Here is a 27639-nt window from a genome sequence, read left to right on the forward strand (position 1 = left end):
TATTCATTCTTTATATGCAACTGTAGAAGGCAGAGTGAACCCTAATGTAAACAGTGGATCTCAAGTTAATGATGTATCAATATCAGCACATCATTTGGGATGCACAACATACTAATAGGGGAATTTTGCTGGAGGAAAAGGTATATGGGAAGTCTGTTATTTTCTGCTTATGTTTTTTCTGTAAAGCTGGAGCTGCTTAAAAAAAAAATAAAATCCAGTGTTTAAAAAATAAAGGTAAAACATCTACTTTAAAATTAATATATTTGACCTAGTTATATTAACTGAAGAACACTGAACTGTTTTGTATGTCCTGTGGAATGAGAAGGCTGTGTAAACAGAACATTGAACAATACAGTAGATAATGTAATAAGCTAAAAGTTTTACTACAGCACAGAAATGCTGCAACACTGCAGTTTCTGTGCACCAAAATCCAAGAGAAATAAATTAAAAACATAATTCAGGGAAAGTTGAGGGGGAATATGAAAGAATTCAGCTTATAATTATAGGAATCCACATTATATAAAGCATTTTCTTCCTTATTTAATGTTTCAACTCATCATTTTAAAATGAAAATTACACAATATAAATTATGTTTACTAATGAATATCACAAATTATTTGTCTAATGTTCTTTTTTTTAAATCTATTATCAATTGATCTCTACCTATATTAAAAATCATTTTGAAAGTTTATGGTATTAATAGTTACAGCAATGACATAGATGACATTAAGCATCTTATTTAAATTAAGATTTTATTTCCATTGTAGAGATAACTAATCTCCTTCAAAAGTTTAACCAACATGCTGGTTATTTTGTTAATGTGGTTACACATATCAAGAAACATTATTCATTGTATAGTTGTGATTTACACTAGTGGGTTTTTACTGGTGCATTGAGCTTCCTGTCCGAGAAAATGTGTTATATTCTATGACAGTATGTGTTAACGCATCTATTTTTGTGTGAATACCTTTAACCTAAATTTAGAGATACTATTTCATAAGTACGCAAATCACTTTATTCTGCATAGGATTTAAAATGGAATATGATATACTTGTTAGAGGATATACTTGTTCAAGGCTGTTAAAGGTTAAACTTTACAGCCATCTTTTCATCTAACCATATTCCTATAATGTTTTGTCAGCACTAATCTATCAGCAATGTTGAAAGACTTGTTTGAGTGATAAGATTCAGGTGGCATTTTATTAAATTTATAGATATAACACTAGAAAGAATGTCATGCTCTCAGAACTAGAGAATGACTCAGGTGTCTGTTTTTAGAGGCTTTCCAGGCTAGAATTAACAGGTTACAGGACTTCAGTATTTTAAATGTCATTGTTGTTCTTTTGTTGCTATTATTTTTGTCCACTGTGGCTTTGAGAAATTTGTTTATTTGACACATGATAATCTCAAGATTTTTGTAGAGGGACTGTTTTGTAGTGGTTATCAACTTTGGATTCACACAGACATGGATTCAAACCTTGGTTTTACCAGATAGAAGCTATGTTATCTGGGGTATGTTACATGATCTCTCTCCAAACTTTTTTCTCCTCCTTAGTTATAGGTATAATACTAGTTCTTCATAAAGATATTATGTGTTTTAAGCACTAAATATTTCTTTGGCTAGTCCCGGTGTCAGGATAAGTGCCATATAAGAGTTGTGGCTATTGGGCAGCCCCGGTGGCCCTGAGGTTTAGCGCCGCCTTCAGCCGAGGGCGTGATCCTGGAGACCCGGGATCAAGTCCCACATCAGGGTCCCTACATGGAGCCTGCTTCTCCCTCTGCCTGTGTCTCTGCTTCTCTCTGTGTTTCTCATGAATAAATAAATACAATCTTTAAAAAAAAAAAAAAAAAAAAAGAGTTGCGGCTATAATAGTACCAGTGATATTAGTGTTAATGGCATTAATATTAACATTGATTATTGATATTTATGATTAAAAATCAATTAACATTGATCATTACCAATATTAATGAGTCTTCTAGATTCTCATAATTTTGTCATTTTATGATGTTCAACAATGTCAACAGCTAGAGAATCTGTGCTGTTTTGATACATACTTAGATAATAGAAACACGGTAATGGGATCAAAGTTAATAATTTGGCAGTACTCTTATGGCTTAAGTGTCATTAGTCAAAGAGTAAGGGGCCTTTGGATTCTGAGGATCACCAAAAAGATACTCAGCTTTTATTTTAGGAATTTGCCTTGTGATTAAAACAATGGAATATTCTTCAAATGTCATCCAAATTTGTGCTGAATGGCTTAAAAATATTTCAAAACATCGCATTGTAGCTACAAAGGAATTCTACTCCAGAGTGACAAGTAGGCCATGATTTATTACAGGATCTTCTTTTAACATTATTTGTCTGGAATGAACAGAGCAGTTGAAGAAACTCCATCCATCTTTTTGTTTATTTGACATTCATACTGCATTAAATGTACCTTAAAGAAACAATATACAAATAAGAAATTCTCCTTAACAGCCATGATTACTCATCAGCAAGATACATCTCTTGGCAATAAAACAAAAGGAAGCCTGTCAAGCAATGTCTCTTAAAATTTAAATAAAGCAGATTTTTTAAACCTAACCGAATTTTTAAAGCAAATATTTTAGCTTCATTTTCTTTCCAAGAGTTAGCGTTATGAAGTGTGCTCAAGTGAACTATTCTTTCTCTTCAACAAAATTAGCACCATCCCCCAAGCTTTCCTTTTTCTGTAGCTCAGATGCTGATTATGTAGGATACGAGTAATTAGTGGAAATAGAATGCACCTTTTTGTTCATGTTTATCAAAAGTCAAAAAAAGGGATCCCTGGGTGGCGCAGCAGTTTGGCGCCTGCCTTTGGCCCAGGGCGCGATCCTGAAGACCCGGGATCGAATCCCACGTTGGGCTCCCGGTGCATGGAGCCTGCTTCTCCCTCTGCCTGTGTCTCTGCCTCTGCCTCTCTCTCTCTCTCTCTCTCTCTCTCTCTCTCTCTCTCTCTCTGTGACTATCATAAATAAATAAAAATTTAAAAAGTCAAAAAAAATTGAGCAAATAGATAAAGATGTTGATAAATATCTTCTTGTGCATTCATGCTTTTAGAAGACGGTCTTCATTCTTTTTTGTAAAGCATTTTGGGGAAAGGAGGGAAGGAATAGAATCACTGGGGGAAGAAGAATACCTTTGTGTACTTTGTCCTGAAAATGTTAGGACCTGAATGAAGATTCTCCACCCTGGAATTTAAAGCAGCAGAGCAATTTATACATGAGACACCAGATGTTATCGACAGTTGGTTGCCATCTTTGTTTTTTTTTTTATCTAAACTCCTTCTCATTTATTAGGTCTACTTTCAAATTTATTTGGAAATTTGATTTTTCTTTTGTCTTACAGTTGTTAAATACAGATTCTGAAAGGATGGGAGAATGTTGCTTCCATTTACTATTCAGTAGATATTCTTTTTAATATTAGGCTGTTGCCGATTCTCTCCTTGCTAACCAGTTGATGTTTTCAGTAATACAGCCAGCAGAGAACCCTCCTCTGTGAATTGCCGTCTAGCTTTGTGACGGTCTTTGAATAACTTGAATCTTTGTTTGACTTGTATACTTAACATTTACTAAACTGGTGGATGCTATAAACTATCTTAAACTCCAGAATTCTAAATCTGAATTTTTATTGCTCATGAATAAAGATCAAGATTGATCCAGCTGGTTGTTGTTAGATCAAAGAGTTTTCTTGATATATTAATCCTAGCAGTTGCTGGCTATTTAGATATGTCGTATCTAGCACTGGAAAGCTCTTTGCAGTCTTTACAAATTATAGAGGTAGATGATGCTTGTGCTGATCAACATTCCATATGGGCTGCATGTCTAGTTTCACAAGAAAGGAGCATTGTGAAGAGGGGATGTAACCAGTGGCGGTCGGGAGCTGAGAGTCCATAGAAACGATGCTATTCCCCACATGGTCATTGCTGTCACGGGGATGGAGGGATAGAAGAGTTCACTACTAGGGTACTTGAAAAAATAAATAAAAACAAAGCCAAAGACAGCTTTTATGTTGTCTTGGTCGTACAAGAGAAAATTATTAAATTTTTTTTTTTTTTGAAAATTATTAAATTTATGAAAGTTTGCTACTTTTACTCTGGCCTTATCCACTCAAGATGATAGTATGAAGGAAATTATGGACCAAAGGTAGCTTTTAATAAATCAGATTAACATTCTCAATATATGTGAATACAGACTGAAAGATTCTAAATGTCCTTATTAGCATGTAAAAAATAACTGTGAACTGGGATTATCACTAGGTTATATATTTGCATGTAAATATATATATTTATATAAGTATATATACACACAGGGACATTTATTTATATGTAAAAACACACATGCATGTGTATGCTTTTACATATAAAAATATATATATATATACATACACACACACATGCATATATATATATGTTTTCATTCTGTGCTCCTGTTTGGGTTCATTTGATCAACTGTTGAGCTTTGGGCACTTAAGGGCTCACAAAATGGCAAGCCTAGACCATTATACTCCTCTGAGTTCTAGCCAGAGCTGCTCAATGGTTTATCCACCACCAGGGGATAGGAAATTCGTTCTTGGGAAGCAAAAGTATCTGGCTGTTTTTATGTGTAAAGCATAGATATACAGTATGTGAACAGATATACGGTATACTTATGATTTTAAAATTTCGTAGATGCATATGCTTAGGGAAAAAAAATACCTAAAAATGCTCTTTAGCCAGCAATGATGAAAGAAAAAGATTGAGAAATACTTCTGTACACCTCTATCCATCTACATCCTTTGTGGGCATTTTTACTTGGATGCTCCTTAAAAGCTTCAACCTCAATTTGTGCAAAACTAAAACCAGGCTCTTTGCATACCGCACTGCACCCGCCTCTGTTTCTCTATCTTTCCGTTAACTTCAATCCATTGCATCACCTGGGTCTCTGTGCCCCCTCTGTCCCATTGTTGCCATCCCCGAGGCTCTGCCCTGGGTCAGGCCGATGTCTCTCCCTGCCTGGACTGTTGTTAAGGGTTTGTGAGTTACTCTACCTTCTTCTGTTCTTTGCCTTGCTTTTTTTTTTTTTTTTTTTTTTTTTTTTGGTCTTTTATTCACACTGTGCTAGAGGGAGCCTTCTAAACTGTGGGTCTCATCATCTCTTACCCAATTTAAAAACTCCCCAGTTCTTAGGGATCAAAATCTTTCTACTACTGCATGGCATACCTTTCCTCCTGTTGTCTGGTCTTTTCCTGTCTTCCCAGACTTATCTTTCTACTCTCTATTGTCTTCCTCAACACACACTTCTTTTTCAGAGTCACTTAGCCTCCTCAAATGTGTCGTTTTCTCTTCATCTGTGGCCTTTTTCAAATACTGCTCCATCTGCTTGTGGTATAGCACTTCTAAAGTTTCTTCTTCCCTTCCTCTCTGTCCCATACAACTTCCTGTCTACCAGTGTTCAGTCCAGGTGTCTAGTCCTCTGAGGCATGCTTTGTGATTATGTTTTGGTATACTGTCGGTCACACCTGGGTAAATGTCCATGTGTGTGTGTGTGTTGTGTTGTGCATGTGTATTTTTCCCCCCACTAAGCACCTTCTTGAGGAATCAAACCTGTGTCTTATTTTGTTGTTGTATCTCCAACTCCAGCATCTACTAGGCATTCCATAAATACGTGCCAAATTTAAAAAAACGAAAAAAAAGGAACAAACGCCTGGGGTTAAGTACTACTATATAGACTTTCGGGTTCTTCTGTTTTCTTAAGTGTTTGTCATGTATTTTCCCCCATAGAATGTTGCATAATAGATTGGATTAAGTTTATACTTTCTTTTCAACAAATGCTAATGACTTGAAACAACAATACTTAGTAGCTTTTCAAGTATTTAAGCATTTGCAATTCAAAAATAGAATTAACTAATTTTACAATTCATTTACTTCTTACCTACAAAATACAACATTAACATTATGTAAGTAGACATATTATCAAAATATTTTTAACTGTTTTTTTCTCCCTCTCATCTTGTCTAGCTAAAGGACACGAAATCAGCAGATCAGAAAACAACACTACTTCATTTTCTGGTGGAAGTATGTGAAGAAAAGTATCCTGATATCCTGAATTTTGTGGATGATTTGGAACATTTAGACAAAGCTAGTAAAGGTTTGTGCTTTTATAGAAAACATTTTATTGTGCTGGGTCTTCAGTTAGTACATAAAGACAGAAAATAATGTCTTTTATTTGAACATACTTGATACTTTGCCACAGTGTTTTCATACTGAATCTGTCATTCTAAAAGCAGAATGTTGTAGGACATTTATTTTATGAGTTGTCATTATTGGAACTCTGAATTTAATTTGTTTTATTACATAACAAGGCCCTGAATTTAAAATATAAAAATATGCTGTTGTTTAGTTTAAACCTTATCAACACCTACCAGCCCCACCCCCTGCTGCTCAGCTGCTTCCACCGTAGCCATGGTGTTGCTCTCTTGTTTTTTTTTTTTTTTAATTTATTTTTTATTGGTGTTCAATTTACTAACATACAGAATAACCCCCAGTGCCCGTCACCCATTCACTCCCACCCCCCGCCCTCCTCCCCTTCCACCACCCCTAGTTCGTTTCCCAGAGTTAGCAGTCTTTACGTTCTTGATTCAGTATCCTTCACTTGGGGGCTATCTTTGTGCCTGGGCCATGCCCCGGTAATCAATGTCCCCACTTAGCCTGAGTTCTAAATCTATCTCCACCCACACCAAAGGTAGAGACTGCATCCTTTGTCCTAGTAGAGCCTAAACTGCCAGAAATTCCATTCAGCCCTTTATAATGCCCAGATATCTAATCTTCTGGTTCCTACTGGATTTAGATCAGGTTGCAAAGGGTCATGATAGGATAGGACCTGTTATTAATAGCTCGTTATGAATATAATTTAAATGCAATTTTTGACCACTTGAAGAATCCAATTTTTATATATTGATTCAATGGAAAAAATTTTATTTGTTCCAACAACCAATTTATGAATACATGAATATATGCATGCATACATACATGCATGCATCTTGGAAGACAACTCATTTGAAATGGTGAGCTATCTATATTGTCATCGTGTTGAAAACTGGTCATTAGAAATGTCAGGCTATTTTTGTAATGTTTATTGTCTTAAAATTGGAGTTTGTCAACTTAAGAGCACTTCCCCTCACCCCCATATTTTAGTGAATATTCATTCTTTAAAAAAGTCACCTTTGTCATTTTCTACTCCCTTTAAGTTGTTTCTTCTGTAAGACAGGGATTGCAGCACTGTATCTGCAGAGTGGCATTGTGGTTGGATGAGATGGTCTTTGACACTTTTTTCCTGAGATGTATGTTTCTTCGAAGTATGTATCTCATACAGCCAGTTGAGGTGGGGGTGGTGGGTAGTTAGAAATACTTAGTCTGAATGTTTAAGACCAAAAATAAGCTTTATACTCTATGCTTCTGCATGCTTAATGTTGTAATGATGTTGGAATTACTTACTTTACCCTTGTGCTACCTACCTTAGAATGTCCTCGGAATAAGAATATAGTGACCATATATATGGGTGTGAGTGTTTTAATGGAATTTAAAAAGGGAAAGTAATTATTTTCTTAAACAATGAGGTAGGGCAAAAGTACATGAGGGGGGCAGCATTAAAAATAATTCAGTGATACTCAAAATAGCTTCTAAGTGATTGATTCATTAATTCAGGGAAGGTAACTTCTCTAAAATGAGATTTCGGAAATTTTGGAATAAAATTTAAGTAAACAGGCCAAAAGAGAATTGAAAGTGATGAATGGTAAGCATGATAAGTAAAAGAATAGTAGATGAAAAAGTTACACTTAATACCTTGAAATATAGAGAAAGCTCTTTTTCTGGAGAAAAGATAGCAGAGTAGAGTGATAGCTTATATCAACATTAGGTCTTTGGGAAGAATTAAATCTATGCGAGCATTTTATGATAATGACACTTTGCATTCCTTGACCACTTCACCATTGTTTCCTCCTGGTTCTAAAACTGAGCAGTAAGCTGGGACATACTTCTTTTCAGATGTATGTTTTAGTATAGAATTTATTTTCTAGCAGTTTTGCTCTAAATTAAGTTTTTAGAATATCATTGATCTATTTTGACTCACTTGATTGTACTAAAATTCTGTATAAGTATTTCATTATTTTGCCTTTGAAAACAAACTTTAATAAGGGCTTGTAGAGTTGTAACTTGGTAATTAGGTACTTCTGTTTGTTTTCTTTTTTAATGTTTCTATCGGGAGCACCTAGGGCCTTGGAGGTTTTTCATTTCCATCTGTTATAGCGGAGGCATGCATATGTGTATAGGTCAGCAGATAACATGAACGTGTTTCACCGGCAGCAGTCAACTAGATATTTGAAAGAGAAAAGCCATCACTGAGATGTATGCAGATATAGATGGATATAGATTTTTTTATATAGTGTAAGTGGTTATTGAGTATAATTTCTTCATGTGATTATATTATCCTATTAATGAGTGAGATTTTAGAGGAATGAGTATAATAGTTTTGTATGAAATAAGTCTGAGTTTGCTTTGGAAAATTTCAGTGGCTTTATATTATATATCATCATTTAAAAGTTTCCATATTTGAAGTCTCCTCAGTGAGCTATCACATGAATTAAAAAGTACCTTTGTTTTTGAGACATAACAAAATCCTGGCCATTAAGTCCTCGTGGATCAGCAGGGGGATCTTTCAATGCAACTAATGAGCTTACCCGTATGACAATTTTCAAAAATCTACTTCATTAAGGCTGTTTCTTTTCTAAGAGATAATGGCTTACAGCTTTTCTGTTGTATTTCAGTGAAAATATTTTGGGTCATTATTGTATTTCTATATACCGTTGCAATATTTCTTCCTTTTTTTTTTTTCCTGGTCTTTTAAGGGTTGAATACATTGTTCTCTTGTCTAAACAGTTGAAGTTAATGGACTCTAATCTGTGAAGGTTTTATTGATTATTTCACATTAACCTGCTTCATTATTAACTTGGAATGGTATTTTATTAATGAGTAGAAAATATGACAAAACTCTGGGGATTTGGGGGAGCATATTAAAGTAAAACCAATATAAGTTTATAAGTGTCACCTTGTTCAGCCCTGTCTCTTTTAGGTTCATCGTATCTCTGCTGTATATTTATTTCTCTTCTTGCCTAGATAGTCTAAATTCTGGGAATGCCATGCAAGTCCAGTCTGTTACTCATCTCTTCATTTGATAAGCAAGTGTTGTTTGATAACTCAGTGTCCCCTGACACTGTGTCCTTGTCTTGTCGCTGGTCCAAAGTTTGGTTCCTGCATTATGGTGCAACCCAGGTGACCATACTGGCATGTCCTCACTGGCTCCTCTTGCATCCTTAGGATCCTTTACTTCCTCCTCCTCTTCGATTCAGTCTCTTAGTATTGCTAAGTGTTATCAGACTAATCCTGAGCCCTTCTTTTCCTTTCTCCCATTAACTCCTTAGGTGATCTCTTCAGTTTCCAAGGGCTTAAATACCGTCATTCCATTAATGACTTACAAATCAGCACCCCAGTCTGCCCTGCTAAGCTCCCCATGTGCATACCCAGCAGGGTCTTTGCCATCTCCAGCAACACCACAACCCAGAGACCATACTACACCCCTAAAGCATGGCTCTTAATTCCTCTCCTTCCTGTAACCTCTCCTCCCCAAATTTTACTTACTTGAGAAAATCCTTCTTAGCACCCTTTCTTTTGATTTCCTTCTTCTCATTCACCTGGTCCCTTTCCAGCCTTCAGCATGTCACCTAGAGCCCTGTGGTAAGTTCTAAGTTAGATCTATGGCAAGTGGCGGCTGCAGCCCAGAATGTTGCCTCATTGCCTCCTTCAGCAGGCAGCTTAGTGTAAATGTCACCTTCCCTCTTGTGCTTTTTCCTGGCCGTTCTGAGGAGCCTTACCTAAGCTACGGTGTGCTCTACTTTTTCCTTCAAGATAGATTCATGTTTTCCAAAAAATCTGAGACCTCTCTAAGAACTCAGAGTCCAGGTTAGAGACTATTCCTGGAACTACTGAAAGGGCTGCCAAAGAAAGAGCTGCCTTCCTTGTATTGTCAGAGTGGATTTAATGGTTCCCCATTTCTGATATTTTTCACTTTTTTCCATTTCCACATGGTTGGCTTTCAGGAGCATTCTTTGATATCCTACATTTGATATTTGTCCTCTCCATTTTATTGACTTCTCTGCTTTTAAGATGATTTGTTTGCTTTTAGCTAGTAACTCCTTGATCTGACCCAAATATTTGTCTACTCAAATACATCACCAATTCCAGTGCCTTGTGACTTTCCAACATTTGATGATAAATGGCTTACTAAATACCAAATGTTTATCTTTTATTCACCTACTGTGAGCACTTAGAACGCTTCATTTCCAGGTGGCTGCCACCTGGAAATGCGTAGTGTTTGAAAATTCAAATTCATCTGCTGTAACAAGCAAAAAGCATTTTCAAAGGCTCCCATTAACCTTATACTATATGCTTGTAAAAATGCCAATTAAAATGTATTAGTTTGATGTATATATTTTCAATATTCAGGATTAATTATTAATTCAATTGCATTTTGTACATTAAGTGTATACTGTAAATACATAAAAATACTTGTGCAATAGACTTAACATAAATAACATTATGTTACTTGAAACCGTTATATCAGGGAAGTCATAGGTTGGGGCCTCAAAATTTTGTGAGATAAATAATTCATCTGGTATTTCAGGTCAGTTGTAAGATATTAGAGTTTTATGAAAATATTCATTTGTGTGCATTTTCGTCAATATAGTGAAATAATTTAAAAGAATAAAGTGGGGGGTGTTTATAATAAAATAACTTAGAGAAGACAGCCACATAGAGTATCACTTTAATTAAATTGTCAAGAAAGAACACAAAAATATATTCTGGTAGAAGCTGAATTCTCCTTTGTGTCCAAGCCTTTCCTATGTGGATTCTTAATCCTTAGTCTCTCAGATTGTGATTGAATGTGAAGGTAGGTGTTTAAAGAGGCGATTAAGTAAAATGAGGCTCTTAGGGTAGAACATAATCCAGTGTGAATTGTATTCTTATAAGGAGAGGAAATTTGGACAGATAGACACCAGGGATTCGCACGTACACAGACTGACAATGTAAGGACACAGCAAGAAGGTGGCCATCTGCAAGCCAAGGAAAGAGACTTCAGAAGAAACCAAATCTACTGACACTTTGATCTTAGACTTCAGAACTATGAGAAAATAAGTTTCTGTTGTTTAAGCCTCCCAGTCCATGACATTTGTGATGCAGCCCTGGCAAGCTAATAGAATACCCTAAAGGCACTTCTCTTGCTTAGAGTTTCTTTCTTTTTTTTTTTTTTCTTCTAAAGATTTTATTTATTTATTTATAAGAGACAGAGAGACAGACAGACAGAGATAGGCAGATGGAGAAGCAGGCTCCATGCAGGGAGCCCGACGTGGGACTCCTGGATCAGGCCCTGGGCTGAAGATGGTTCTAAACTTCTGAGCCATCCGGGCCCCCCTGCTTATAGTGTCTTTGACGGTAGAATAGAGTACGTATGTGGAATGATTTTTTTTACTTGATCAGATCACTTAAAGAAACAGTTAAAGACCTGCTGTGTTAGGTGTTCACTAGTAGTCAAGTTTGGGATATCAAAGGTTCTTGTACAAACCATGAATTATCACATGACTTTATGTAATTACAAGTATGCCTCAATTCCTTTTTTGAATAGACCTAACATAAATTAGTACATGTATAAGGAAATATTGAGGCAATCTAAATAAATATATTCATGAGTATTCACATTTAATTTCAGGGTTAGATCTATGGTATCTCCTGGATTTTATTTTTGGAATGAGTTTGTTTATACTGGTATATTAAGTTTTTGTTCTATTTTGCCTTTTTTTTTTTTACTTGCTGTATCCCTCTGTATATTTCTTTACCACCTACCTCTCTTTTGCTACTTTAATAGTTGTAATTTTATTATAAGCAAGTAGTCAATAAAGGCTAGTAACACTCTGAATTATCTTTTGACTCTTTTCTGAAAGGGAGGTGTGGAATGGATGGTTGTACCTTTTTTTGCATTATCCTATAGAAATAGTGAAAACAGGGCACCTGGGTGGCTCAGTGGTTAAACGTCTGCCTTTGGCTCAGGTCGTGATTCTTGGGTCCTGGGATCAAGTCCTGTATTGGGCTCCCCTTGAAGAGCTGCCTCCTCCCTCTTCCTATGTCTCTGTCTCTCTCTGTGTGTGTGTGTGTGTGTGTGTGTGTGTGTGTGTGTGTGTCTGTCATGAATAAATAAATGAAATCTTAAATAATTAAAGTTTATATTGTAGACTTGCACATAAGGTTGTATTGTATGGTTTCTCTGTGCGAATATAAACTAATTTGAAAAGCAGCATAATGGAATGTAGAAAGACCATTGCCAAAGTCCCCAGAAGGATTAAGGATTCTCTAGACTGACACTGAAGAACACTAGGCATGAAGGAACTATACTTCCAGCTAAAGATTGCTTTTTGAGATACTGAGCTGAGAACATTTCCTGAATCGGCTGCTGCTGGGGCTGATAGATGATGATGAAGAAGAAAAACACATCAGGAAGACCCCTCTCTATCTTTTTGGAGGTTAGCAGACTGAAAATGGCATCAATACAGCATTAATCTTTTCAAGAAACTAACAGTTTACAGTGTTTGCAGATTTGGGGCCAGCTGCAGATTTGAAATAGCTACTGGAACAATTCTATCAGTGTCACCCGTGAGCCCTAGCTAACATCAAGTAACAGGACATCAAGTAATAGGGCAGGATCAACAGTGACAACCAAGGTCTTAGAGTTCTCTTAGCTGGCTGACTGCAAAGCCATCTAAGTTTACTGTGCCTCAGTTTTGTAACAGGAAGTGGAAAATTATAAACAAGGTGGATGAAAGAAAATTTCAGAATGAGAGCTTTCTGAAGGATAGCTTCACATAACAAATCTGTACACTCTGAATAAGCCTAAGCAGTGGATGGAACTAACTCCCTCACCGCAATCTGCTGAATGTCACTGCTCACTAGGTTGACAGGTAGCCAGCTGGTTGAAGAGGCATGGGGTGGCTCAGCTGCTGCAGGTAAAACTGCCAACTGCTCCCCAGAAACTAGGCTGTACACAGCTTGCAAAGTCTTGAAATAATAGTTGTGTTAGTTTCTTTGGGCTGCCATAACCGATTACCACATGCTAGGTTCCTTTAAACAGGAGAAATGTAGGAATTTGTTCTCTAATTATTCAGGAGTACAGAAGTCTGAAATCAAAGTGTTGGTAGGATGAGTTCTTTCTGGAAGCCTCAAGGAGGAGGCATCTCATGCCTCTCTCTTAGCTTCTTCTGGTAGCTGCTAGCAATCCTTGGTGGTATCTTCTCCTCCATGTCTCTCTCGCCTTTCTTTGTAAAGATACTGGTCATTTGATTTAAGGCTCACCCTAAATCCAGGGTGATTTCATTTCGAGATCTTAAACTGCTTCCTTGTGCAAAGATCCTATTTCCAAATAAGTCACGTGCTGACGTGCTTTGTGGCCATGGATTTGGAGGTGAGAGGGAGGCTGATTAACTCCCTCTAGTCATCCTTGTTCTCACTCCCATAACTGCATGGAAATTAGCACCATCTGAGTGTCATGAAATGGTGAAGTGCAGTCACACAGACCTATATATGGAAAGCATTTAGCATTATGTTGTGAAATGTTTGGGTGTTTAAGGGTTATTGTTGATGAGCTTATGAAATACTCTTTTCTTTCATCGTTACATGCATTACATGCAAATACTAAAGCAGTTAAATCCATGGGACACCTGGGTGGCTCAGTGGTTGAGCGTCTGCCTTTGGCTCAGGGTGTGATCCTGGAATCCCGGGATCGAGTCCCACATCTGGCTTCCTGTAAGGAGCCTGCTTCTCCCTCTGCCTATGTCTCTGCCTCTCTCTCTCTCTCTCTCTCTCTCTCTCTCTCTCTCTGTCTCTCGTGAATAAATAAATAAAATCTTAAAAAAAAACAAAACTGAAATCCATTATATGCCTCTGAATTTAAGGAATTTTTACTAACAAGTAGTGACAATTACAATAACTCCAATAAATCATTTCAGTGGGCAAAATAAAAATGTGATCCCTATTAGATCATGGAGGCATTATATTATGGGGGAAGCTGTTGTAGTCACAAACTCTCAATTTAGATGATTGGGAATCCAGCCCAAGCTCTGCCCATTGCTAGAAGTAAAACCTTGGATGAGTTCCTTGTCCCCACTGGGTCTCAATGTTCTTACTTGTAAAACAGGGATAATAGCTGAACTTAATTCAGAAATTTGTTGTGAGTTTATAGGTTAATATGTGTAGATCATTATAAAGCTTGAATAGCATACTATAAGAACTATATAAATATTTTCTTTTTTTTAATATTTTCTATATTTGCTATAGTTGTAGCTGTTACTTTTCAGTGATTATTTCTTGTTGACACATCTGCTTATTCTATCATTAATGATGCAGATAAACATGAGTCTCTGTGAATAATATAATTACATAATTTTAACATGTATTCTCAATAGTTACTTGAACAGATTCCAACTGTGTCTTGCCTGAAACTTATGCAAGCTTTACAGTTTCTTAGATCTATGTTATTGAAAAATGTATTTACCTTTCTAAAAATTAAAGACTGATATACATGTAGGAAACTGTACAGATCATAAATGCGCAACACAATGCATTTTCACCAGTTGAGCACACTAGCAAAGGGAATGGAATTTGGAAAATGAGTTCAATTTTCCTTCAGCCTGAGTCACTATTTTTATTTCCTGTTTTGAACTTTGATAATAAGATTTCTTTTGAAAGAGAGCTTCTACTATTAAAAAGCTATATAAAAAGTTGCTAGGGTCCAGCAACTCTTCAACAATTTGAAGCAGATTTTTTTCTGTAAGTGTTTGCATGTTATTAAAAAAAAAAAAAAAAAAAAAAAAAAAAAAAAATTACCAGCCTGGAATTGTTAAGGAATTAGTTACTTGGAAATGTTTTTCATTTCCATGTGAAAATATGAAATATGAGCTAACACTTAAGATAAATGATATGTGATAGAAACATTGAAAAAGATATTTACCTTCATAGAAAAACCTAAAGAAGATATGTTCTCAATAATCTTCCTCTCTGCTCTCAGCAGAGGTCATCTTCAAGTATAGATTTAAAATTGATCAGCAGTGAGGCTCTTTTGTCAGTAAACATGTGTATCACTATTAGGACAGTTTCTCAGCAGCTGTCTGTCAAACTATGTATTTTAAGGAAAAAAAGTACTAGTATTCATTAATAGTTTGGGATATGTTTGGACCCTATTTCCAAACAGTTTATTAAATTCTCACTGTACAAACAATGTGCTAGGCACTTGTGTTAGTAAGGATCAGACTTGACTTTGACAGGGAAAAAAAAAAAGAAACAACGACTTAAAGAAAATTGATTCATTCATTATTTTAAGAGCCATTTAAGAGCCACAGTGAGTGCCTCTTCTATCCAGGCACAATTTAGGATACCGTATAGAGCCATGAGGGCATAAGAAATGTATCTGCCCTCTTGAAGTTTACATTTTATGGGATGTATGCCAAAGGAAGAAGCCCATATATATTATGAAGGATGGTTAGCTCTGGAGTTCCAGGACAGGGTTTTGGTTTTGTTTTATTTTGTTTTGTTTTGTTTCACAATTAAGGTCAGGTGGTCAGAGGACACCCCATAGAGAAGGTGGCCTTTGTGAAAAACGGTGAAGAAAGTGTGAGGGAGGAGGCAATGCAATCTGGGTGTCTGAGAGAAGCGCTCTAGGCAGAGAGAAGAGCAATGTTTAAGTCCCAGGATATAGAAGTGAGACTGGAACAGAGGGAGGGAGGGCAGGTGAGGAGATAAGGTCAGAAAAGTAGTAGCAGGTTCTATAGGACAGATTCACCATTATACAGATTTTGACTTTACTCTGAGATGGGATGCCATTAGAAAGGTTTCGAGTAGAAGACTTGCATCTGACGTTTATTTTTAAAGAATTATTTTGACTGCTGTGCTGGGGAAAAAAATACAGAAGTACAAGGGCAGAAGCAGTGGAACCACTCAGATGCTGTAATAATCATCCAGGGAAGAAAGCATGTTGGCTAAGGCCAGAAGGAGATAGCAACAGTGGTGGGAAGCATTCACATTTTGAAGGTAGAACCAATAGTAGTGGGTGTGTTGGGTATGAGAGAAAGAGGAGTCACAACACCAATCATTTACTGAGATGTAGAAGCAGATTCAAGGAGGAAGATATGTTCCAATCTGAAAATGTGAGTTTAAGATGCCTATGAAATATTAAGGAAAGATATTTAACAGACAGTTGGAGTTTAGGGGAAAGATACAGGCAGGAAAAAAAAATTTGCAATTCTTCAGGTCTAGAGATATGCAGTCCAGGATTTGTTAGTCTGTGTGGTCCCTCATAGTCATATGTGAAAATTTGTCTTATAATTTGCACAACATCCAGTCTGTACTTAATATTTAACCATGGGCCACGGTAAAAGTGGTGACATCTCCCATACATATGCACACAAAACCATTATCCTGAGGGGACATTATGAATATTGTGACAAAGTTCTCTCTGATGGAACTCTTTTGTGTAATATTTACAGTGTACTTGAACATCTTACTTGGAGAAGGAATTTTCAGATTCTTAGAGGTAAACATAGTGTGTTAACTAGGTTTGTATGTACCACTGCTACTGGTTTCTAAAAAGCTGATTTACCTTAACACCCTCTTCATAGTTGTAGAGGACAAGGCTGTAGAGGGCAAGGCTGAACTGACCTGAGGGAGACCTTCCACTGGGCTGCGTTCACCCTTACTCTGCTTGTCTCCCACCTTACCTCCTTCCAGGTGCCATAGCAGATGTAGGCTATTCCTTTGCAGCATGATGTATTAAAATAATAACCACATTATTTAAAAAATAAAAACTCTCATTGCATATAATACAGTTAATTAGGGAATGCAAGTTTGGACAATTTATTTAATATAAGGGGTCCCATTAAGAATTAGAACAATGGAATGGCAGAAAAGCTGAGCAGAGGAAGGCCAGTGCTTGGTGAGGACAACTGGCCCCTCGTTTCCCACTACTTCTTTGCCTGTTATGAACCAAGCTGCAATTCATTTTGAGCTTGTGCTTTTCTGTCCTCTTGCTTCAGTTCTATACTTTTTCAAAATAATAATGGGTTTCATAATGCTCTTCTAGGACTTAGATTTTGTTATAAGCCTACTTGATGTTGAGGTTTTTAAAATGCTACTGAGGTCTTCTCCATTTTGTCCATCTACTTTGCTGTTTTCTTTAAACTTGCATTTATAAAAAGTTCTTAGAGTTATATAAAATACCTTTATTTGGTTGGAAGCCTAAAATGCTATAACGCCTAGTTTCTTGCCCTTGCAAAACACCTGTGTTTGTGAGCACAGGAAAGTTCATTTAGGTTGCGTGTCTGAATTGTTTTACGGTACTAAGTTGTTACGGAAGCATCCTTTAAAGAAATCAATTTCCCTGGACTGTATCATGATATGTAAGGATGAATGCGACACTTCTTAGTAAGCTTGTTATAAAATAATAACCAGCACCTTCAGGAGATAGCCACAGAGGATTGTTACTTAATTGCAAAAATTACTTAAATGTATGTACTTTCTACTCTCCTTTCTTAAAATCTTAGTAGATGGTGGAGGCCATCACATTACAGAAAGCCTATATTCATGATTACTTTAAAGTTAAATATTTATGCTTGTGACTTTTAACTTTTATACTTAACACCCCTAATGCATAATTATCGTAATGACAAGGCACTTGAAGACAAATCTGTGTGTTGAATTTTAAGATTTTAGATATGTACTCTATTAACCTCAAGAGGTTAAAGCTAAATCCAAAATCCATTCCTTCAGCAAATATTGGAGTGTCTGCAGTATGTTATGTAACTGAAGACACAAAAATAAATAAAATATGGTATCTTCCCTAGAGGAATTCCTAGTCATTTGGGAGAGGAAGACAACACACAAAGATAAAAGTAATGGAGTGTAGTAATTGCAAAGATAGAGATAATTACCAGGTGTGATGAGTGGGGAAGGCACCTCACTAGGGGGCTAGCCAGAGATTTTGACTCTTGTTATCATGTATGAGTAGGAGTGATGGAGGGGTGTATTGGACAAGGCACATAGACGTATTTTTTCCAGCGTCAGTACCTACAGAGTGTGTGAAAAGGGGTGGGGAGAGGGAACTAGGAGGAAGATGTTGCTCTGAGAATAAAGTGTAGCGGAATGTGAAATAGTCAAGCCAGATTGTGGGTGGAGCTTCAACGTTGTCATGAGAGCGGTTTCCTAGCTGGCTTTTAGCAGAGAAAGGGCATCTTTAAATTAGTGTTTGTCTGAAAACTCCTCTACAGTGTGGAGGAGGCACTGAAGAAAAAAAAAGAGACCAGAGATCAGAGAAGAGATTAGAATCCTGATGACTTGAATGGTGCTCCAGTGAGCAAGAACTTAAGTAGCAGGCAAGAAATTAAGAACTGTTTGCCAAGTAAAATGGCTGTGATGTTGTGATTGGATCTGAGGGCTGCAAGGAGAGGGAAGACTAAAAGCTAGCAATTTTCTACCACAGGAAACACAATTCAGGGTTCTGTTGCCCACCGGGATGTGGAGATTACAGATGGACAGTTGCCTGGGGGCAGACATACCTAGCATCTGAGGTGACAGAGAGACTTCCCATCTGACTGAATATTAACTGAGGAAAACACAAAAGTGAAAATTGCCCTTAAAATAATCTAATCTATTTCATTTGATGCTAGCTATGTTTTGTTACTTCCAAATAATGGAAAGGAATGAAAAAAATAAGATTAATTTCTTGGTCAAGGAATGTGACAACATGGAAAGATAAAATTCATACAGGTCACTTACAAAGATACCAGTAAATTAACACTTCCTTGAGAGTGTACAATTTAACACTTTGCTGTAGTTGAGATTTTTAAAACAAAAAATGCATATAATCACTGGCTTCAAGGAACTTGACATTTACAAACAGTGTGATTAAAATTATGTTTGAAGATGTATAAAGGAATTATCTGTGGAAATAGAATTGCTGAAAAAGAAAGACACCAATGAAATTCCTCTATATTCTTTGGTTTTACCCATTGGTTGGCCCAGGCATGCTTAGCCTAGAATTTGCTCACATACCTTCTCTCTTCCAAGTGTGCTTTGGTCCTTATTTTAAAAACCAGTGAAAGTTGGTCACTTAACACTTAAATCCTCTTAAGCATAATGTACAAATACTGTAACCAGAGACCGGTGATGAAGCATAAATAATGGCTTAGTGGGATTTGTAGAGTAGCTGCAAGAAGCGTTTTTGAAGACTACTGCTTACTCTTTATGGCATCAACATGAAATGTTTGAATATGCCCCAAATGGTCTTAGTATTTTATTCTTGAAATTAGCAACTTTTCTTTTTAGACTGACTTCCACAACACTGTTCCTGGCCTGATGATGATGGTGATGATTCTTTTTACTTTGTCTTTGAGTCTACCATTACTTATTTCAGCCTTTAAAAATTTCATTTCTTATTGAGTGCTAAGAAGCACACTTCATCATGTACTGTCTTAAAAAAAAAAAAAATCCTCCTCATCCTACGTTACAGCATTTGATCTTTTATGAAATGCCTATGAAGTAAAAGTAGGAGGTAGGATTCTTCCCATTTCACTGATACAGAAACTAAACCAGTGAGAAATTGCTTCAAATCCTAATGATAGTAGAAGATAGTTTCTGACCCACTGGGTAACAAAGAGTTGGAAAAGGCTCACAGGATAATTTCATACGGGCTTTTTTCTTAAACCTTTCTCTCATCACCCTGGGAAGTGCTCATCACTCATGGGGATGGCTCTGTGTTCAATTACAAGCATTTGGCTCTTCAAGGGGCAGCCCAGGCTGTTAGACCCCTCTAAGCAACACAGCTCATGAATCAAAAATATACTTGTTTTACACCTCCTCACAGGTACTGGAATTTTGCCTTCTTTCCAGACATGTACTTCTGTATATCCATGTGGCATATTTAAAAATATGTACTTGGTCATTTTCCAGGTTCCTGATATAGAGCTTGTAAAACCTTTGGAATTTCTAAAGTGATAAAAGTATATTTTATATGCTAATGAGATGACCCAGGCAAATGAGGGGCGAGGAGGACCCTAGATAGCTCCAAGGTGAGGACCTGTTCCCCAGAGGCAACAACATGTGATTGGAGGGTTAGAATTATCACCTACCCTCTGACATCCAGACTGGGGAAAGGGGCTGGAGATAGAGTTGAGTCACCAACGAATGTTTATTTATTTGATCAGTCATGCCTGTCACATGAAGTTTCAGTAACTCTGAAACAATGAGGCTGAAGAAGCTTCTCTTTGGAGAACACATTGAGGTGCTAGGGTATACCCATAGAAGCCATGGAAACTATACTACCTCCCCACCCCCATTTGTTTTATGCATAGCTTCCCTATGGCTGTTCCTGAATTGGATCCTTTATAATAAAACTGTAATAGCAGGGATGCCTGGGTGGCTCAGCGGTTGAGTGTCTGCCTTTGGCTCAGGGCATGATCCCAGAGTCACTGATCGAGTGCCACATCGGGCTCCCTGCATGGAGCCTGCTTCTCTCTCTGCCAGTGTCTCTGCCTCTCTCTCTGTGTGTCTCTCGTGGATAAATAAATAAAATCTTAAAAAAAAAAAAAAAAAACACACAAAAACTGTAATAGCAGGTATAGTGCTTTCTGAGTTCTGTAAAACATCAAATTGTGGAAAATAAATGGGGAGAGGGGCATTGAAACCCCTGAATCTATAGCCAGGTAGTCAGAAGTGTGGGTTATGAGTGGTCCCTGGGTCTTGTGATTAGCTTCTGAAGTGAGGACAGTCTCGTGAGGCAAAGGCCTTAAACTCCTGGAGTCTGCATTAATTCGAGGTAGTTAGTGTCAGAATTGAACTGGAAGATGACCCAAATGGTTTCAGAGAATCGGAGAACTGATAGCTGCTGGAATGATGTTTTAGGTGTCAGGAAAAAAAAAAAAAAGAATCCAACTATATTCCCTCCCAGTGTTTGCCTTGTGTTTTTTGTTACATTGGAGTCCCCTAGACTTTTATTTGTTGTTTCTTTTGGTATTTCCCAAATACGATGTGTATGTATAATAAATTGGATTAGTAGAAGAAAACATAATATTTTAAGCATGTGGTTTTGTTCCATGGTGTATTAACACATTAAGTTGAAATGTTCATTTAAAAAATATGGTAGCATATCTATCTGCCACCCAGCCATCCGTCCAGAATGCTTACATCTAGTCCCCTGGGTTTGGCCATATGTGGATTACTTGTGACTGCACCAGGCAAGATTATACAAAAAGACAGTCATTGTGTGAAAGCCACATCTGTACGTAAATATTGTTACCAACAGATAGGTGGCAGTTGTAAAAATAAAATCTCTGTAGAGCAAAATTGCTAAAAATGAAGTCTGGAATGGAATTGCCTGAGTTCAAATTCTGACGTTACTACTTTTAGTTATTTGACTTTTCCTTACTGAACTCTAGTTTTGTTATCTGTAAAATGGGTTAATAGCAATATCTATTTTCGTGATTATCTTGTGAGGATTCTAAAAGTTAATGGAAAATGCTTAAGACAGGACCTCAGGACACTCAGTACATTTTAGCCACTGCTACATTTATCCCTACCACTACCACAACAACTGTCACTACTAATAATAGACTACTAATGGGGTTTTTTTGAACCTGATTTATAGCATAAAGTAAAGCTGTCCAGCTTATAAACTGTTCTGAGCACATATTTACTCAAAATGATTTTATGTGTTTTTGAACTTTTATTTATTTAATGAGAAGTTTCCTAGTTTAAGGAAGTATAAAAGTGACTGAGCCAACTGTAAGATTTCTTGAGAAATGATAGAGGGAATGCTAACGAAATATTAGATAAGAGATCAAATAGACTAGCAGAGCAAAAGGAATCTTCTTGTAGTGCAGATAGAGAACTTAAAAAGAAGCAAAAAAAAAAAAATTGAAAACGAGAAGAGTAAATGAAACACCCCAGGCCTAATTAAATAGATGTCTTGGTTGTGAATAATTGACAAACATATAAAATTGGAAGAACATAGCATAGGAACCATGTGTTAACATCATGAAGCATCTACAGCAAGATTTGGGCACTTGAGTTAAATAGATTGAATTAATTAATGCACTAAATGCTGCCATGATAGAAATATTTTATGTACTCTTTTATCTGCGTCATTGTCTTAAACTTAAGGCTGACAGAATGGGGAAACATGAGCAGCAAAAAGCTAATGAGAAAATATGCACCTGAATAACTTCAGAAAGGCTTCACTACAGTAGGAGCCAAAGGCTAAAGTAGCATCACTTGGGCACAGACAGCTACTAGGTTCTCTGAAGAGTTCATTCGTTCATTGGCCTCATTGGGCATTGATGCCTGGGTGGCTCAGTCGGTTAGGCATCTGACTGTTGATTTTAGCTCAGGTCATTATCCCAGGGGAATGAGATCCTGCTCCCTGCTGAGTGTGGAGTCTGCTTTTCCCTTTCCCTCTGCCCCTCCCTCTGTTCATGCACACTCTCCCTCCCTCCCTCTCTCTCTCTGACCACCACCCCCTGCAAATGAATTAAAAAAAAAAATCAAAAACTTGTATCTGTAAAGTAGCCTGTAATTGATTTTATAACAAAATATGTCAAGGTTTTATTATCACCCGTTAATATGTTAGAATAGCAAATGTTATTTTGCATACAGCTAGTTTAAAAAACAAAACTCCATGTTCTTATGCAACATTGTTTTTCTTTTTTTTTTTTATAAATTTTTTTTTTTTTTTTTTTTTTTTTTTTTATGATAGGCACACAGTGAGAGAGAGAGAGGCAGAGACACAGGCAGAGGGAGAAGCAGGCTCCATGCACCGGGAGCCTGATGTGGGATTCGATCCCAGGTCTCCAGGATCGCGCCCTGGGCCAAAGGCAGGCGCCAAACCGCTGCGCCACCCAGGGATCCCCGCAACATTGTTTTTCATGCTTCCCTTCTAATTCCATTTTATTGAACCAAGACTATAAACATATTTTTTTTTAACTCAGTCCCATTTCGTTGGGCATTTAGGTTGCTTTCAAAGATATTCTCGTTCTTACAAATGAAATCTGACTTATATCCAGTCCTCAGGATTAATTGGAAGCCTAAAAATGGTAGCATGCTTAGAATTATTATATGTATTTTAAACATTATTTCATATCGTTCACAGTAATGGAAGTAAAAGAGAAAAATTTTTAACTAAAATTCAATCTGAACCCCAAAATTTGATTTGGGTCACTATATCTTTATATAGTGTTAATTTTTTTTTTCTTGATGTCATTTCAAATTACACATAGATTTTAGGCACTGAGTCTTAAACATCCTGCTGGGTGACCAGTACATTCAGATTGTGCCTTAGTGCCCTGCTTTACCATTTGCTCTTTCATGTGCACTGTGAGAGCAACTTGGAGTCAAAGAAGGGAAATTGGTGTTAGATAATAAACACAGATTGTGCTCAGGGTACCAGTAAAGCAAATGTGACATTTGTTCCACATGTTGCTCAAGTAGCTTCTGATACCTTTTCATTCCTGTCGCAGATTAGCTTGGACAAGAGAGCACTCTTTTTCCCCTATCTTTTCCACATGCTCATTGTTTCTTCTCGAGATCAAGATTTTGAAAAATATTAAAATTATATTGAAATGAGTTTAATGTTTAAAGGTCTGTATTTACCCCTCTTTTTCTGAATATACTGATTGTTTTGTAATGTTTATGGAGGTCAAGGGGCCTAATTTTAAACAAAACTTTATTAAGTGTGGTTTGTGTGAGCATTTCCTAAATTTCATCTTATGTTTATTAAAATATGAAATTTCCTTTATTTTTGCATTTGAAAATCTAAAGGTTTAAAAACAAATTAGTGACATTTATTTTGTGTTTAGTGGAATTTTCTTACTTTATTATTGTAAGGTTTTTCACAAATATTTTGTTCCTAGAGTGTTTTACCTTTTATATATTATAATTTTGTCCTTTCAAGGCATTTAATATACTCTCTTTTAGTCTCTGTAGAAACGCTGGAAAAGAATTTGAAGCAGATGGGAAGGCAGCTTCAACAGCTTGAGAAAGATTTGGAAACCTTTCCCCCTCCTGAGGACTTGCATGATAAGTTTGTGACAAAGATGTCCATATCCTTCTGATATCTAAATAACTTAAGTCACTAGTCAACTAGAGTTACAATTTATTTAATGTTGTAGGTATAATTGCATAACCAGTGGTTATTCTGTAGTGCCAAATAACAGTTTAACTTTTGCCTTCTTGCAGGAAAATTTATCAGTGTGTTTACCTATCATGAATAATACAGAAATGTATTCTGCTTTCAATTCCTTTTTTTTTTTTGTTTTTTTGTTTTTTGTTTTTTGGTATCAATTTGGATATTTTCTCTCCTCTCTTCCCTTCCATTTGCTTTGTATCCTTCTGATGTTCATGGTAAATTGAAAGGACATGAAAACTCAGTTTGAATCTAACATCATGATGTGATTTAGATACTTTTGAAATGTTTCAAGAAGGAAACAAAGATTTTATAAACTGGTATGACTCGTCAGCCTAATTTCAAGGGTTGGTATAAAAATTATCTTATATTCCAGAAACTTTAATATTCCCTTTAGAAATACTGCATGGTTCCAAAATTAAAATGGAATTTGTCATGATCACCACTTGTGTAGGTCTTCTCCAAACCCAAAATAAAATCCCTGTGTGTGTGTATTTATATATAAATGAGACTTGAGTCCTGCCTAATTTAAGGTTTCTTTTGAATTCGATTATCTTTGGTTTCACTAACTTTGTGGCTTAATCTCTATTGAGTAATTGAAGTAATAAACTTTTTTTTAATTTCCTGAAATGAATGTTGAGTTGCTTTGCAAACCATTCTGTGAGATTAGAGACTGATATCTTTTGTGTTATAATAAAGTATCACTACTATGCATTATTAAAATCCCATATGGACCTCAGAATTTTATATGAAAGGATAATCCACTTCCAATGAGCTCTTATAAATAGACACTCCTAATATTTTAAACTGTGATACTTGAAATAAAATAACTATTTTTCCTCTTTTCATATCTGTTCCCCTGAGATTTTAGCAAATCACAAAATTCTTATTTGGTTTGTCATAGATTTTATTGTATATGCTTTCAGCTTAATTGTGAATTAGCTCAATTTTTAGCTTTCTTTACTGTCTCTTTTGGGAAATACCATAAAAATGTACTCAAGCAACAATCAATTCAGGCTAATGTGTTTATTTCCTTTCATATCTTTCCTACCCATTCAGTTTCTTCTTTTATTAGGCAGGGCACCCTTATTACTATGTTTGAGAAGGTTTTTTTTTGTTTTGTTTTGTTTTGTTTTGTTTTGTTTTGTTTTGTTTTTTAACTAAAAGTAAAGTCTGTATTTACTCATCAAAAAAAATACTTTCTCAGCACCTACTCATGTGGTGAAGTATGCTTTTTAAAACTAAATTTGTTATTGCAGAGTTAACACTAGCTTCATCATTCTTAGCTTTTTTCCCCCCTCAATCATTTTATCATTGTAAAATATTCATATGTGACAGTTTATTTTAATCATTAAGCACTATTAATTGAAGTACTTTCATCATTCCCTATAGAGAGAATGCATTTTAGAAAAGGGTTTACTTGGCATACAGTTTCTGGCAATACACTGTGAGCGTACTAATTAGGAGGCTCAGGTTTCTGGAACCTATAACCTAAGATAAATTCCTGAGCTTAGAGAGAAGGTGATAGAATCCTGCTCAGCAGACGATCCCAGGACCTATCCATACTTGTATTCATATGACACAAGAAGCTGAATGATGTCGGTTTCTTGAAAGGTATGCAGCTCATAAAAAGCAACCAGCAGGAAATCAGAATCAGGAAGGATGAGGCTTTGTTGGAAACAATTTTTCATTCAGAGTACAATTAGGCTCCATGGACAAGAAAGCTACTACATCCTGTCGCTAAATATCACAACCTAGAAGCCTCTAATGAACTGATTAGCATTCATGTATCTCTTGGAAGTCAGATATATGAACAGTTGGTGCACTTTGCTATTGACAAAGCTTATAATCATAAATATTCTTTGCTGAGATTAGATTGCACTCGTTTGCTTTTCATCTTGGTTAGACATACTAGTTTCGAAGTAATTAAATTCATTCATTGCAAAGCTTTGTTTACTTTAATTAGGACTGACAACAAGTCACATTTGGAATATTAAATGGATTTATATAGATCTTATTAACATGGCAAATTGTGAGCTTCTTATCAGATCTTAGAAAGTGAAAGAATTTGGAAACTAAAATGCACAATGAATAAAAATTATTTAACTAAAATGTGGGTTATTAATGCTGGAACTTTGTTTACATTTTAAGTTTTAGTGCTTATTATTTGAAACACATGTCAAGTGGTTTGGTTCATCAACCAGTTCTGAAAGAATTGATATTATCTAAGTTGTTAGGGATGCATTTTTACAAGTAGATATTTAAACAATCATAATTTAGTAACGTAAATAATCCGTTAATTGAATTGTTTCCAATTATAACGATAGAACTTTGTTATCTGAAATTTCACTATTAGCATTCAATTATAGCATATTGTAATTTTACTCTTCCAGCGCGTGCTTTTTATTTACATACACTACTGAGTATAAAAAGATGAATTTAGTTCATCCTTTAAAGTGCATGTACAATTATTTCATATATATCACATTAACTTTTTAGTAATAATTATGTTATTTTCCAATTGTTAAGCCAGTGTCAGAAATATAATTGGAGTTGACTATTTCCTCTGTAAATATTTGCTTGAAAAATGTGTGACACGAATTCGAAGCAGGGCCACCGATATTGGTATATGCAAACTATTACATGTGAAATATACATACTTAGCTCCTAAACGTGAGAAAATTAGGAAAATGCCAGGATTTGTGTCATGTGGTACCTGTTCGTTTCTTCTGAACTTTAGATTCTAGAATATTTATTTTAAGGGAACTAACAAATAGATCCTAGATTGTTGCGTTTGAAGTCCTCCTTGTGCAGGATTTGCCTTTTCTTGTCTTCCTACCCCATCTCCTGAGTTTCTTAGAAAAAAGTCATTCTGCCAAACATTTATATATTTTTCTTTTTTTTTTTTTTAATATTTTTCTATTTGTCACAACTTATGTTACAATACCTTGGCTTTTTCCATGTTATAATCTTTACATTTCTTCATTGCAGTCCTACTTTATTTTCATATTTTTTTCTTGTTCTAGTATTGCAATATTTTAGACATTTTTGGAATTATTACATAGATGCTAAAACTATTCCAATAAATTCCTTGAAAGACTTGGGTCATATATCTATATTCCACACTGTGTAAAACACAGCATCTTTTAGGTAAAGGAATTCAGTACGTTTCTATTTAATTAAACAGTGGTTAGTAAAATAGAGGAATGGGATCTGTGGAACATAAACTGTATAATACATGTACATTTGTAAGAGTGCAAGTTTGGGTAATTGGATGATTTGTATTAGCAGATTTTTCTTTTGAATTACCCTTCTCTCTCG

General features: G+C 36.0%; 1 protein-coding gene across 18 annotated transcripts in view; it reads left to right on the top strand.

The window, feature by feature from the left end:
* The window catches only part of DIAPH3 (diaphanous related formin 3), a 512559-nt gene that overhangs the window by 292527 nt on the left and 192393 nt on the right, over window positions 1-27639 (top strand). For all 18 annotated transcript variants that reach the window (XR_013355827.1, XR_013355826.1, XR_013355823.1 and 15 more), the window contains 2 exons: window positions 6018-6147; window positions 24111-24234. Coding sequence is in view for 12 of the 18 variants with exons in the window: in XM_077855466.1 (XP_077711592.1) it covers window positions 6018-6147; window positions 24111-24234 (254 nt within the window). In the remaining 6 variants the exon portion in view is untranslated. The remainder of the gene's footprint in view (window positions 1-6017; window positions 6148-24110; window positions 24235-27639) is intronic.

This window comes from Canis aureus, chromosome 17 (assembly GCF_053574225.1).
Source record: "Canis aureus isolate CA01 chromosome 17, VMU_Caureus_v.1.0, whole genome shotgun sequence".
Taxonomy (NCBI): Eukaryota; Metazoa; Chordata; class Mammalia; order Carnivora; family Canidae; genus Canis; species Canis aureus.